The sequence below is a fragment of the Pseudophryne corroboree genome, chromosome 1 (assembly GCF_028390025.1).
Source record: "Pseudophryne corroboree isolate aPseCor3 chromosome 1, aPseCor3.hap2, whole genome shotgun sequence".
Taxonomy (NCBI): domain Eukaryota; kingdom Metazoa; phylum Chordata; class Amphibia; order Anura; family Myobatrachidae; genus Pseudophryne; species Pseudophryne corroboree.
The window spans coordinates 949779631-949795974 of record NC_086444.1 but is presented as its reverse complement, the minus strand read 5'-3'; the positions used below and the strand labels follow the sequence as shown (position 1 = coordinate 949795974).

The following is a 16344-nucleotide window of genomic DNA, read 5'->3' as shown; positions in this document are numbered from 1 at the left end:
GTAATCCTTAGGCCTGCATATGTCTGAAGTGCTATATTACATAAACTGCACTTGTTTGGGGCAGACTATAGCTTGTTACATCCTAATTATGTATCCTTCATGGGCTGGCAACAATCACTCTAAAATTAAACTTTTAGAAACCCCCCCACCTGAAATCCTGTATTTGCCTCTGTGTGGAGAATGTCATTTCAGATGATGTCCTAAGCTTTGCTCCCAGCAAATGTACTTCAAATTACAGTCAGGAGGTCCTGGTAATCAGACATCTCTCTATGCTTTCAATGGGACATGTCTTGCATTCTCCAGTTGCCTTTTTTAAAACAAAAGCTGTAGGCACATTTTTACCAAGATAAAAACCTTCTAATACATATAAGTGGCATATGTAATAATGACAATGCCAAGGTTCCACCACTCAGAACTTTAGCTGAAGAATAGAAAACATGGGATGAATAAAGGTGGGGTACTAGTAGGCAGGACTTTGAAATACCATTTTTTTACTGGTTCCAATAAACACATTTCCAGGTGAACCAGCAGTTCTATGAAAGTAGGGGCCAATTATTTTTTGGGAAGCTACACTGAAACACCACAATGTGGGCCCTTTCCTATGAATGTAATACTCAGGCAATTAGTCACATTTGTGTTAATAGAAATGCTCTTTCAAGTTTGCATATTTACAAATGACCTTTAATATCTCAGTAACTAACCCATGCACTTTCCTGATCTAACTCAAGCATGCACAGATCTTCAAAATGATCAAGAAAACAAGATCAAAAAATACTTGTGCCTGTTAGACATATAAGGCTATACAATGGTAAAATGAGTAGGGGAAAAGTTGAGCAGCTGTCATTAGTAATAAATGAATGATACATTTAGAAGACTGCAGGAATTGTTTATTAAGACTTATTTTGCTGCAGTGCTTATCTTCCCGCTATATTTAAATAATTTAAATAAGTACTATACACTTGTTTTCTGCATCAGCATAATACATCCATAAGGCATAATCAAAATTTCTGGCATTAATTTTTAATGAGTGTTATTGTCCATATAAAACACATGTTGTGTGAACATAAAGAAAAATAATAACTAAAAATGTATTTCATTCTAAAAAATGGATAAAGTAAAGATTACAATAGTGGTTTATTTTGCTATTAACTGTGGTCTGCTGGATACTGTTCAGACTTAGACAAATAAATAGATTTTTTTTTCCATATTCACTGCACTTAAATGCACAGATGAGTTACACTAGTAAATCCACCAAACACTTCAAATGATACAGCATCCAGCACCTACCAAACTAAAATGACAATCTTCACTTACAGATCTGGTATCCACCATTCAATATATCCATCAAATACCCCAAACATTTCAGTAGTATAGCTCTACTATTCTGTATACTAATATTTCCCTGCCTGTTTCTTAGGGTATTAATGGGAAATACATAGGGAAAGAGGGTTTGGACTATTAAATAGGCTGACCATATTATCCCTTTAACCTGGGACACTCATGAATTACTCAGGTTCTGTGGCTGGCTGACTACAAGCCTGCATTTCACCTGGTTTTAAGCAGCCACAGAACCTGTATAATTCATGAGTGTCCCGTGTTAAAGGGATAATATGGTCAGCCTATATTAAATAGGGGTAGTAGTACATTCCAAATAGACATATTGTAATGACAGTTTCCCTTCAAATATATCAGTTTTTCTAAAGGTTACCTACTAAGCTAAAGGTTAACTTCTTTGAATCGTGTACCAAAGTGCAGTCAAGAATTTGAAAAAAGTATTTGCAATATAACGGTTTACACAAGCATTAAAGAACGGAGGGCATTCTCTGTTTACTATATTTATATCCAGCAGACACAGCAGTGGACAGCAGACAAGTAAATAGCAAAAATCTTATTCTCGTCATGTACAGTAGGTGTTTTAAAAAAAATGGTGGTGTTCCCACCACCTAGTATTTTTGTATATAAAAAACTACTTTTTACCCACATTAGTGAGGCGCTTGCTCAACTCAAACTCAGCAATCCTCCTACTTAAAATCATTACAAAACTTCCACAATGATTATTTATCAGACCAGAGAAGGGAAGGATCTGAACTCTGGCTAGAAATTATAGCTGGCTCCTGAGAAGAACAAGTTGGCCATTGGAAAAGCAGGTGGCTGTTTTCTTTACCTCTGTGTTACATTCTCTGATCAAAGGGTATTATAGAGGCTTCAAGCAGAGGTCGAAAGTCATTTTGTTCATATTTGACCACACAGTGTTGGCGGGAAACGGAAGCCAACTGAAGGGGTACAGTAGGAATGGATTTATAAGATATACTGTATAAGGAGGATGAAACCCCCCCATAAGGTTTAAAAATTGGGTTTGAAACCTTAAACATTGGTAGCCTGATGACATAATGGGTTTTGCTGCTTCTTCATTATGTTAATATGTGATCATTACTGTGGACCACACACATAGCACACATTCTATTATTGTTATTATTTAATCAGAATAAATAATTCTCCACCGACATCAATTGCAAAATAAACAGTACTAATAAGTTGATTCAGTCCAAACAGTGATTTCATGGTGAAAATTCAATCACTTTGACCAAAATATAATAAATGGAGAATCACATATCCCCACTGCCACTCCAGTGGTGGGACAGAGCCGCGTCTCGCCTTAATTCCCCTTTTTTGGTTTACAAAAACGTCTTTCTGTAAGCTAAATTATAAGAAAAGCCGTGAATATGATTACTGGTTTTACTGTTCAGCACTGTTTTAGATGTGCATAGTGACTTCAGCTTTTCATATATTTATATTCAACGTTGCCAGAGGACTCGGAGCTTGCTCAGGTGGGGGGAAACAAGGAAAAACATTAGCCAAATGCTGTACAGTGTTTTACAATGTAACTGGGAGATGTGAGCCAATCATGTACAACTAATACAGCTCACATCCATCCATGTGTTGTCCTGTAATGCAAAGCTGTTTTACGTACTTCTTTAAGATGTCTCCACTAATGCGTAAAATATAGTAAAACCTTTTTATTAAACAGGCTGTGGTGCAATTTTTTTATTTTTCTATATTATGCATTTCAGGCATGCCTAATACCTATTTCATTTTTGGAACAAACTTACTGCTTTTTAACATTACACACCTCTTTACAGGGAGCCGGTACAGATGAAAACTGCCTAATTGATATTTTAGCATCGAGAACTAGTTCAGACATATTTCAGATGAAGGAAATCTATTTAATGCGTAAGTACTTTTAGTTACTATAATCAAACATAAATACTGTAGATACCAGTTTGGCTGTATGTATGTACAGTACCTGATCTGTAAATTAATTTGCAAGATATGTGTATTAGTCTACAGTAGCTGTTTCTTACATCACAGCACCAGTGGCGGTTCTTGCCACGGGCAAGCAGGACTTTTGCCCGGGGCGCCGCCTTCCGGAGGGCGCTGGCGCCATCCGGAGGGCGCCGCACCGTGGCAAGATCCGCCACTGCTGCCCGCTGTGTCCCCCGTCCGCCTCCGCTGCCCGCTGCCGTCCCCGTCCTCGGCGCCTCCTGTGAAGGGAACTAGACGCTATGCGTCTAGTTTCCCTTCGTGGAGAGTAACTGCTGAGCGGTGCGCGATGACGTCATCGCGCACCGCACAGCAAAGGTCCTCTCCACGAAGGGAACTAGACGCATAGCGTCTAGTTTCTCTTCGTGGAGAGGACCTTTTGCTGTGCGGTGCGCGATGACGTCATCGCGCACCGCTCAGCATTCAAGCGGCGCTTTCAATGTACAGGGGGCGTGACTCACCACGCCCCCTGTATTAGGCCACGCCCCTTTCCTGCCCGGGGCGCTCTGCGCCCTTGAACCGGCCCTGCACAGCACCATAGAGTACATATAGATGTGTCTTCATACATCTTTGCCTGCGATGTGTTCGCATCGCAGGCAAAGAATTCCGGCATAGCATGGTGTTCGTAGGGAGCGTGAATAGGATATTCAATGAATATAGGTGGTCATTCCGAGTTGTGTTGAAGCTGCGACGACTATTACAAGTGTTCCACTTTCAAGACGGATCCAGATATGGACTTTCAAACCTGCCTTTTTTGAACTCTGAGGAATTTCATCTGTACAGCATTGATGGGAGAGACCCAGGTTGTTCCATTGCCACAGCTTGCTTGCTGAAAAATCTCCACACCTCTGGAAGCCTCCATCAACACGGGTAATACCAGCTGTACATATTTCCTCTCACCAGAGAACTTTGCACAAGGCACTTAGTCCGGGATCCTTTTGTGGACACTGAAAGCAGCCACCTTTAAACATTTCTCAGCTCCATATATGCCTCAATTTTATATCGGATATATATGTTCAGGATGTTTTTAGTTTTTTAGGTTGTGATGTATAGGTAATAAATTTTATGTTATTCTCATTGAAATTGATCCACAGTCATTATTAATATTGGAGAAACACACAAGCGCCAGTTTACACTTTCTTATTCCGAGTTGTTCGCTCGTTGCCGTTTTTCGCAAAGCAGCGATTAGGTGGAAAATGCGCATGCGCATGGTACGCAGCGTGCATGCGTTAAGTAATTTTACACAAAACTTTGGAGATTTACACAACCTCGAGCGACGTTTTTTCAACGCTCGAGTGATCGTAGTGTGATTGACAGGAAGTGGGTGTTCCTGGGCAGAAGCTGGACGTTTTCAGGGAGTGTGCTAAAAAACGCAGGCATGCCAGGTAAAAACGCAGGAGAGGCTGGAACAACGGGGAGTGGCTGGCTGAACGCAGGGCGTGTTTGTGACGTCAAACCAGGAACTAAACGGACCGAGGTGATCGCAATCTAGGAGTAGGTCAGAGCTACTCAGAAACTGCAAGGAATTATTTAGTAGCAGTTCTGCTAATCTTTCGTTCGCTATTCTGCTAAGATACACTCCCAGAGGGCGGCGGCCTAGCGTGTGCAATGCTGCTAAAAGCAGCTAGCGAGCGAACAACTCGGAATGAGGGCCATAGGGGGTAATTCAGAGTTGATCGCAGCAGCAAATTTGTTAGCTAATGGGCAAAACCATGTGCACTGTAGGTGGGGCAGATATAACATTTGCAGAGAGAGTTAGATTGGGTGGGTTGGTTTTTTTCTGTGCAGGGTAAATACAGGCTGCTTTATTTTTACACTGCAATTTAAATTTCAGTTTGAACACACCCCACCCAAATCTAACTCTCTCTGCACTTGTTAAAATTGCCCCCCCCCCCCCCCCCCCCCGCAGTGCACATGGTTTTGCCCAACTGCTAAAAAATTTGCTGCTGCGATTAACTCTGAATTAGGCCCATGGGGCCTAATTTAGATCTGTTCGCTCGTTAGCGTTTTTCACTGCACAGCGATCAGGTAACTACTGCGCATGCGTATGTGCCGCAATGTGCAGGCGCGCCATACGGTTACAAAGCAGATCATTGTAGTGCACTGGTTCTAGCGAAGAAACCATTCGCACAGCCGTTCACAAGTAGATTGACAGGAAGAGGGCGTTTGTGGGTGGCAACTGACCGTTTTCTGGGAGTGGTTGGAAAAACGCAGGCGTGTCAAAGCGATTGCAGGGCGGGTGTCTGACGTCAATTCCGGGCTTGAATAAGCTGAAGTGATCACAACAGCTGAGTAAGGTATGAGCTACTAAGAAACTGCACAAGCTATTTTTGTACAGGGCGGCTACACAAGCGTTCGCACACTTGCAAAGCTTAAATACACTCCCCTATAGGCGGCGTCTATCTGTTCGCAGCACTGAAAAAAATAGCTAGCGAGTGAACAGATCTGAATTAGGCCCGAGTTTTTGCACAACTGCTAACAAATTTGCTGCTGCGATCAACTCTGAATTACTCCCATAGGCAGATATAAATACACTTTTTCGAAAATGTGTGTTATTCCTATGAATGTGTGTTTTTCCTATGAATGTGTTTTTCCTATGAATGTGTGTTTTTCCTATGAATGTTCGGGTCACAAATGTGTCCAAAAGTAAATGAGCCCGAGTGACTTCATAAATAAGGAAAACTGTCTCCCACAGAGAAAGATTGATTGAAAGACCCCAAAGAAACAGACAGTATTTTCACCTCTAGCTTCCTGCACAGAATACTGAGGAAGAAAATAAAAGTTGAAGTATTTTCAGTATATACAGTATGTTGTAGATGAAGATACTGTACTTCATAGGATGATAGCAAGACACAAATTTAATATGCATGTTTTTTAAAATTTTATTTCTGATACTGTTTTCATGTTTTGGTGGATGCATACCACAGATTTAATCATACAGACATTATAATGAAAACTATTCCACCCCAATTAACAAGAATAAACTCTCTGGGGCCATAGCAGTGACATGCAGTGAGGTCAATGGCTGGGGAGGCACTTGCTAGTATCAGAGCCAGATTTACTCACACATATATGCATACTGTACTTGCCTACTTTTAGAAACTAGTTTCAGGGAGATTCTAGGAGGTTTATGCAGCACGACACTGAGGGGGCGTGTTTACCTCCACCTATGAGCGTATCTATTACTGCCCAGGGGCTGTCCTGCAGTGTCAGGTGGAAAGTAGAGATGAGCGGGTTCGGTTCGTCGAGATCCAATCCCCCCCGAACTTCACGTGGTTTATACGGGTCCGAGGCAGCCTCGGTTCTTCCCACCTAACACGCAAAACCCGAACGGGGGAAAACATCATCATCCCGCTGTCAGATTCTCGCGAGATTCGGATTCCATATAAAGAGCCACGCGTCGCCGCCATTTTCACTTGTGCATTGTCGATTGAGCGGAGAGGACGTGGCTACATTCTCTGCCTGAAAAGCTCAATATCTGTGCTCAGTGTGCTGCATTGTGGTGACCACCAGTACTATATAATAGTACAGTACAGTTACAGTAGGCCATTGCTGTATCTTGCAGCTCTGTGTCAGACTCAGTACTAGTATCCTAATCAGTGCTCAATATCTGTGCTGCTTTGTGGTGACAAGTATATAGTAGTACAGTGCTGCATTGTGGTGACCACCAGTATATAGTAGTACAGTAGGCCATTGCTGTATCTTGCAGCTCTGTGTCAGACTCAGTTCTAGTCTCCTGATCAGTGCTCAATATCTGTGCTGCATTGTGGTGACCAGTATATAGTAGTACAGTGCTGCATTGTGGTGACCACCAGTATATAGTAGTACAGTACAGTAGTCCACTGCTGTATCTTGCACCTCCATGTCAGACTCAGTTCTATTCTCCTGATCAGTGCTCAATATTTGTGCTGCATTGTGGTGACCAGAATATAGTAGTACAGTGCTGCATTGTTGTGACCACCAGTATATAGTAGTACAGTACAGTACAGTAGGCCATTGCTGTATCTTGCAGCTCTGTGTCAGACTCAGTTCTAGTCTCCTGATCAGTGCTCAATATCTGTGCTGCATTGTGGTGACCAGTATATAGTAGTACAGTGCTTCATTGTAGTGACCACCAGTATATAGTAGTACAGTACAGTAGTCCACTGCTGTATCTTGCACCTCCATGTCAGACTCAGTTCTATTCTCCTGATCAGTGCTCAATATCTGTGCTGCATTGTGGTGACCAGAATATAGTAGTACAGTGCTGCATTGTGGTTACCACCAGTATATAGTAGTACAGTACAGTATTCCACTGCTGTATCTTGCAGCTCTGTGTCAGACTCAGTTCTATTCTCCTGATCAGTGCTCAATATCTGTGCTGCATTGTGGTGACCAGTATAAAGTAGTACAGTGCTGCATTGTGGTGACCACCAGTATATAGTAGTACAGTACAGTAGTCCACTGCTGTATCTTGCAGCTCCGTGTCAGACTCAGTTCTATTCTCCTGATCAGTGCTCAATATCTGTGCTGCAATGTGGTTACCAGTATATAGTAGTACAGTGCTGCATTGTGGTGACCACCAGTATATAGTAGTACAGTACAGTAGTCCACTGCTGTATCTTGCAGCTCCGTGTCAGACTCAGTTCTATTCTCCTGATCAGTGCTCAATATCTGTGCTGCATTGTGGTGACCAGTATATAGTAGTACAGTGCTGCATTGTGGTGACCACCAGTATATAGTAGTACAGTACAGTAGTCCACTGCTGTATCTTGCAGCTCCGTGTCAGGCTCAGTTCTATTCTCCTGATCAGTACTCAATATCTGCTGCATTGTGGTGACCAGTATAGTAGTACAGTGCTGCATTGTGGTGACCACCGGTATATTATAGTACAGTACAGTAGTCCACTGCTGTATCTTGCAGCTCCATGTCAGACTCAGTTCTATTCTACTGATCAGTGCTCAATATCTGTGCTGCATTGTGGTGACCAGTATATAGTAGTACAGTGCTGCATTGTGGTGACCACTAGTATATAGTAGTACAGTACAGTAGTCCACTGCTGTATCTTGCAGCTCCGTGTCACTTCTAGTATCCTGAACAGTGCTTAATATCTGTGCTCAGTGTCAGTGCTGCATTGTGGTGACTAAAAGTCCAGTGTCTAGTGCTGCATCTTGCTGCTATAGGGTACTGTGGTAGTGTCCTGTCACTGTGCATAGGTCATCATCATTCCAGTTACAGTGGTATCTATCTAGTGGTATCTAATTCCAGACATTACTGCCGTCTAATTCCAAATATATTACTGGCATATAATTCCACACATTAAAAAATGGAGAACAAAAATGTGGAGGGTAAAATAGGGAAAGATCAAATCCACTTCCACCTAGTGCTGAAGCTGCTGCCACTAGTCATGGCAGAGACGATGAAATGCCATCAACGTCGTCTGCCAAGGCCGATGCCCAATGTCATAGTAGAGAGCATGTAAAATCCAAACAAACAAAAGTTCAGTAAAATGACCCAAAAATCTAAATTAAAAGCGTCTGAGGAGAAGCATAAACTTGCCAATATGCCATTTACGACACAGAGTGGCAAGGAACGGCTAAGGCCCTCTCCTATGTTCCTCATGACTAGTGGTTCAACTTCACATGAGGATGGAAGCACTCATCCTCCCGCTAGAAAAATGAAAAGAGTTACGCTGGCAAAAGCACAGCAAAGAACTGTGCATTCTTCTAAATCACAAATCCCCAAGGAGAGTCCAATTGTGTCAGTTGCGATGCCTGACCTTCCCAACACTGGATGGGAAGAGGTGGCTGCTTCATTTTCTCCCGCCACTGGAGCTGCCAGGAAAAGGATAAAATGTCCAAAACCACCCGCTGGCAGTGATGCAGGGCAGTCAGGAGCGATAGCTGACATCTGGTCCGGACTGAAGGACCTTGCAACGATTACTGACATGTCTTCTACTGTAACTGCATATGATTCTGTCACTATTGAAAGAATGGTGGAGGATTATATGAATGACAGCATCACTGTAGGCATGTCAGACAGTCCGTACGTATACTGGCAGGAAAAAGAGGCAATTTGGAGGCCCTTGCACAAACTGGCTTTATTTTACCTAAGTTGCCCCCCCCCGCACCCCCCCTCCAGTGTGTACTCCGAAAGAGTGTTTAGTGCAGCCGGTCACCTTGTCAGTGATCGGCGTAGGAGGTTACTTCCAGAAAATGTGGAGAGGATGATGTTCATCAAAAAGAATTATAATCAATTCCTCCGTGGAGACATTTACCAGCAACTGCCTCCCGAAAGTACACATGGACCTGTGATGGTGTATTCCAGTGGGGACGAATTAATACTCTGTGAGGAGGGGGATGTACACAGTGAAAGGGGTGAGGAATCGGAGGATGAGGAGGAGGTGGACATCTTGCCTCTGTAAAGCCAATTTGTGCAAGGAGAGATTGATTGCTTCTTTTTTGGTGGGGGCTCAAACAATCAGTCATTTCAGCCACAGTTGTGTGGCAGACCCTGTCGCTGAAATGATTGGTTTGTTAAAGTGTGCATGTCCTGTTTATACAACATAAGGGTGGGTGGGAGGGCCCAAGGACAATTCCATCTTGCGCCTCTTTTTTTTTTTATTTATCTTTGCATCATGTGATGTTTGGGGCCAATTTTTTTAAGTGCCATCCTGTCTGACACTGCAGTGCCACTCCTAGATGGGCCAGGTATTTGTGCCGGCCCATCTAGGGAGTTGAAGTGTTTTGCACACCGTCGGCCACTAGATGACGCCCGATGGAGCAACTCAAGTATTGCTCCGTTTGGGCGCACACAGACACCAGCGCTCACATTACTGCTATGATGTACTGTCGTTGTGACCAGCTGGTAATTCGTAAGTAAATATTTATATACAAACAAATACGTAACACGCCGTAACATACAATACAAATAAAATCCAGTTAGCCGAACAAAATAAGTTGTGTTTCACTCCAAATATAAAGTCATTGTAGAAAACCCACAAACACATCAATTTACCTTTAATCAAGTAGTATTTAGAAGATAAGACAGGCCAAAAAACCCACAATACTGCACTAACCCTTTTATCCTTCTTATTCATGGTCCAAACATTGAAATCTCACTCTTGCCTTTAAGAGCAAATCTCTATTTTTATGCATGCCATCCACTGGGCCAACTTACAGATGTAGCTACTAACATCTATGCTGCAATGCTACTAACATCTATGCTGCGATGCGTTCGCATTGCGGCATAGTGCGAACGCATCTGACTGCGACTGGTCGCAGCCGACGTTCGCTCCATAGGTTTCACTGGGTGCGCGTGCCGAGTCTTCACTGCTGCGCAACGATAATTGTGGCTACATCTGTAAACCCTCTGCTAATAAACAGAAACAGGTCAATACAACAACAGATCTTATGCTAGAATACATCAGCCCACATCAATTGTTACTATGAAGATGTATTATAGCTGTACAGATCACACCGCTATAGCACTTCCTGCTTCACCTCACTACAGAGGCAAGGCAGGAAGGAAAAGCAACAAGATGAATGAACATCTTATCTGCCAAAGTGGGGGAGTGAAAACTCCACACTCCGGCAATCCCTGCGTGAGCACACAGCGCATCAGCTTAGTGCTGATGCGCTATGTCTTCCTGTCCGGCTGGCTCCAGAGTGCATGTGCGAGATCTTGCTACTCTCGTGAGATCTGACATGCAGCCCGGAGCTTGCGGCTGCCACAGCCAGGGACAGTGCTGCCCCTTTTGTGGTGTGTGGGCAACCACACCTGCAGCTGTCAAAATCAATAGTTGCATGTGTCGGAACGGTCAGTGACACTGACCATTCTTGGCATGTGCCCCTGTCACTTCTTTTCCTTATACATGGAGGAGAAATACATACAGTTACATGCGCTTATACTGCTTCACCCCATAACGAGTGTTATTACATTTACCCCACTATTTTGAAAACCCAACATATAGTCTATAGCTACTACTGTATACACAGAAAATTTGAGTATATTAAAACTAATCATGATAACATGAGCTACGACTGATGTTTGTCACTAGCTGGAGCCATGCCTGGTGCTGCCCAGGGTGGTGTCCACAGTAGAGCCGTCTTTCTGTATGGGCTCAATGGGCAATTGTCCAAGGGCCTCAGGAGTATAAAGGCCTTAGGCTGACAGCTGAGGGTGCCCTTTTTCCTGGGGTACCAGTTTTCTGAAAATCGGCCCTGGGGAACTGGAGATACAGTATCTGACTTCAAAGCAGTGGTCTCCACCTGAGCCTGTTAATTGCTCTTCCCAGCCAGATATCTTGGTTTCTGTCTGACATAAAGGCTTTCTGAGGGTATACTCCAAAAGCTGTGACTCTCCCCTTTCAAAGAACACTGGTAGCTTGTCTCTTCTATGCCCAGAACCAGAGATATTAGCCTTCCAGCAGCTGGCCCCTGCTTCAGCTCCACATGCCTGGGATGCAGTTTTATATTTTCGTTGATGGATTGCTCTGGCTCCTAAACTGTGATTTCCAAACCCCCAATACCTCCTGAAAGGTTGGATTTGCTAGTTTTTTCTATTTCATTAAAAGCTAAGAAATCTTCTTCCAGGAACTGGAGATATCTGTAGTCAAGCAAGTGCCCTCCCACTGGAAAATAATGAATATTAAGCCCCCTCCACGTTCCACCCCTCTCCTGCATATTAAACGCCCCCTACCACCCTGGAAGTAATTTACCGGGGCCCTTTCATTCAGCCTAATGCACCCTTCTACAGTTTAGTATTCTCCCTCCCGCCCCATTTCCCACCGCAGTAAAGGAGTAATTAGCAGAAATTACTGCCCCAGGTCCTACATGCTGAGCGGGAGATAGAACACCCCCTACTGACTGTGCAAAATCAAAGCTTCCGCTGATAGCACGCCCCACCCCTACAGCTGGTAGGTGCCCCAGTGCATTGCTTTGCCCAGGGGCCTACACTGTTGTTAAGATGGCCCTGGTCCACAGGGCAGATGAGACCACCATAAAATAACACATTAAACTTGTTACAGAACCTCTGCAGAACCAGCCTAAAATTTGTGGGGCACTATTTGCTTCCTCCTTATGGCAGGGTGGTATGTTGCCCACAGGAAGGCAGTGGTCCAACCCTGTGTCCTTCATGACCAGCCCCAGTAGTCACTCACCAGCATGTTCCCCTGTATTTTTGTGGTCTTGTTTATAAGTTTCTCTTTCATGTCAAGTGCTCCTGGTTGTGTGCTGGGGAACTACCTGGGCAAGTCACCAGACACTGCCTCAAGTCATTCATCCCTCAGTGAGGCAGACCTGATAGCTGCCTCCCCTTGCAGCCCTGCCCAACCCCCCACCCCCACCCCACCCCCTGTCTGACTATCACAGAGGGGAGGCTGAGCCCCGTACAGTCCCTGCATTTCCAGTAGAGCACTGCAAATTTGGTGAGTTTTGAATATATAAATATTCTGGAGTATACTGGAGCGTATACTGGAGTATTACAGGTGAGGCTCTGTCTCCCATGCATAAGCCGAGTGCACGTCACTGGGTCATAGCCTTCATGTCGTTATGCCCACTTATAGTGGCAAGCCTTCCTTAGTGTGTATGCTACGTGATATTTACAACTTATTCATGTATTAAATGTTATTGAAAAGTTTTTGTGAATATTGTGTAACTTACTGTATTCCTTGTAACAGGTCTGATGACGTTATCAGCACGTTAGATGTTTGATTAAACCATTTTCTTGCATGCTATGGATGTTTTTATAGAATACATGTGTGACATTTAAAATAATATAATAACATTTGTTTCCCTTGTAGAATATGGCAGCAATCTGGATGAAAGCATCTATTCGGAAACCTCAGGGCATTTTAGAGATACTTTAATAAATTTGGTCCAGGTACTGTTTTATATCATAAGTAAAGGAACCAATAGTAGAATAAAAAAGTGTTGTTAAAAGTAAAAACAGTGAAAATACAAAACCATCACAGCATATTGCACATTAACAAAGTAGATAATATTAATGTCCACATAAACTGAATGAAAAATATCCATAATTTACATTATTCCTTCATTAATTAAGCAAAATGAAAAGAAAATATGGACAACATACTGTATATAATATGTTATACCAGTGGAGTAGCCCTCAAGTTTGAAGTTACTTTAGAAGTGCATTCAATGAACCTCAAATTTCCTTTGTAACATAAAGTACTAGAGTATAGATCTATCTATCTATCTATCTATCTATCTATCTATCTATCTATCTATCTATCTATCTATCTATCAACACATTTAATAGTCTTTGATAGCATGGATTGCATGCGTCCCCATCATTAAAATATAAACATTATTTAATAGTGTGTTATATTTATGGCAAGACTATTCCTTTACTTATTTAATATAACCATTGTGATTCAGTGTTTATGTATCTGAGGTGCTATTTATAAAATAATTTTTAAGGTCTCTCTGACTAATTCTATCATGATCACCTTTACAGTACATTCATGTTATTTGTTTATTGCAGGGAGTAAGAGAGGAAGGATATCCAGATCCTGGAATAGCAGCTCAGGATGCAATGGTACATGAAGGGATGCTCATTTTATTTTCTGATTCCAGACTTACTGTATACAGTAATTTAGAGAACAATTCTGCTAATTATAAATTTAATTTAAACTTTAAATATTAATTTGGCAAAACCTTCTATATTCCCAATAGCAGAACATTGGTGGGGCTGCCTTCCCTAGGAGCGTGCCATTTAATGCATTAGCAGTTTGGGTGTTTCTATAATGGGTGCAATGTGTACGGTGCACGCGGACCCCACACCACACATACTGCACCCATGTTTGAATATTTATCTTTCTCGAGTCGGGCGCTACAATTGCAGAGACAATCGCAGCCAAAATGGCCGCCGCAGTAGTTAAATTGGTCTCCAGAACATGGCAGTTGCCATGTTTCCGGAGACCTGCGCATATGCAGTAAACTCCAGACTACTGCGCTGTGCAGAGGAGGGGGCCCACCCCGAGATGTACACGGGCCCCTTCCTCTGTTGAAACACCCCTGCTTAGCAGGATACCAGTACTTTCATACAGTCTTGTCCAAGGCTGCCTCTGCTCTTCCATATACAGTACAGTCAGATCTTCCCTCCTAACAAGCAGCACTGAAGCTTGTACTGTATGGAAGTGCAGAGATCAACTAAATACAGCGAATGGAGGTGGTTCTAGGAGAGGATCCTCTGAATATTAAGATAATCTATTTGGTAAAATAGATTTACCATGGAAATCCTCTTTAAGTGCTACTAGTGGTTTCCACGTCTATATTTTATTATATACGTTAATGTAGAAATATATTTTTGCTTTACTTGACTACAATGGGGTATATTCAATTATGGCCGGATTTTTCAGCTAACCGAAAAATCTGTACATATCTAATCGTTCCCCGCCATTTTTGGACACTTTTTCCGACAATGCAGATTCTGCATCTGAGGAAAATAGTCAAAAACAGCTGTGTTTTTTACAAAAACACGTGGATCGGCGAGTAATTCGCAGATCCACGTGTTTACCGATAGTGACAGATTTTTTTTTATTGAATAGGTAAAATGTAAATTTGACCTAAAAGTGGGTGAAAGTGCAGTTTTTCCAACTGAAAATTTGGCACAAATTGAATACCCCCCAATAATGCATAATGAAGACGATCATGTGGCAAACATGGCAGTTTCTGTTTAGTGTAACTATAGGCAACTGCAAACTATCCAAAGAAATTGCACAAACTAAGTGGTATGTTTGGTTATGTTCTAGGTTCTCTGGGACGCATGTCAAAGAAGAACAGGGGAACACAAAAACATGATGCAGATGATTTTATGTAACAAAAGCCACCAGCAATTATGGATGGGTAATATAATCCTGTATTCTTTCTATAAAAGAATATGATTCTAGTTAAACCACATGGGCAAACATGGGGGCTTCAAGCTACCCAAAAGCCCCCTTCCACATACTGTAGCTTGACAGGTGGCTGGAATCCTGACCACAATAGCAGTAGTATACTGTATAATACAATTTTAAGCTGTAGCCAGACTATACAGAGTAAGGGATGGAATGGAGGTGCTGCATATGCCCAGTGGCAGCAGTTTCTCCTTCTAAATCTGTTGTGTATCACTCAGAGCATGGAACCAGAGTGTAGGTGCTAGATAGAAGAGAGGCGGGATGTATAGAAGTCCGAGTTTGGCGGCCGTTGGGGATGCCGTACGAACTCGGATGTTTTCTTAAAGGGACAATCATGTACAAGGCTAAATCAGAATGTTTGTTTTCTTAGATATTCTCCTTCATCCTCTGCTATAGACAATCTATATAGTGTTAATTATTAATACATTATTACATACACAATCCAGTATATACAGTAAGATAATGTTATTTAATGGGCCAAATGTAGCAGGGTCCAGGATTTTAGTGCTGGAAAAACTTGCACATTCTCGCACATTTGAAGGTGTGAGTTTGTTCCACAACTCGGCAAATGTTATAGCCTGCAGATTTGTTTTAATGCTATTACATTATGTAAGTGCGAGTTTTTCCAGATGTAAACTCGCACCTTGTAATGTAGTTTTCGTCAGATCCGAAAAAATTGCCTGTGGACCCGGTTTGGGTGCTAGAAGAGCTGACTGGACTGTTTCTTTAAATAATAGCAGGGCCGGTCTTTTTCATAGATTTATTTCTATAAAATATATAAGGTTAATCCTGCATAGCAGGCAATGTCCAAGAGTGGGTATTTGGGTGAGTTATACCCTAGGAAGACCACTACCGTGATACTGCAAAGAAGCCACCTCCGGAGGGCTCAGTAACTGTGGTAACGGATGTAAAAGTGCTGGATGGACTGCGGTAACATCCACTGAGAAGGACAGGCCAGGTGATCTGAGGCTGTGAACTGCACCAGTCTGGAGACCAGATGCAAAGTACACTCAGGATGTTATAGAAGCAAAACTGCAGAGCACAGAGTAGCCACACAGCTTCAGTCTGACCAGAGACGTTGCACTGACAACCCAAAAGCTAGGACACACCAGTTAAAATGCCTG

The 16344-nt window shown here is 42.6% G+C and overlaps 1 protein-coding gene across 1 annotated transcript in view; it reads left to right on the top strand.

The window, feature by feature from the left end:
- Nucleotides 1-16344, top strand: part of ANXA10 (annexin A10) — a 154594-nt gene that overhangs the window by 69098 nt on the left and 69152 nt on the right. Inside the window, exons 5-8 of the mRNA XM_063946508.1 lie at nucleotides 3141-3231; nucleotides 13103-13182; nucleotides 13807-13860; nucleotides 15077-15170. Coding sequence (XP_063802578.1) covers nucleotides 3141-3231; nucleotides 13103-13182; nucleotides 13807-13860; nucleotides 15077-15170 — 319 coding nt within the window. The remainder of the gene's footprint in view (nucleotides 1-3140; nucleotides 3232-13102; nucleotides 13183-13806; nucleotides 13861-15076; nucleotides 15171-16344) is intronic.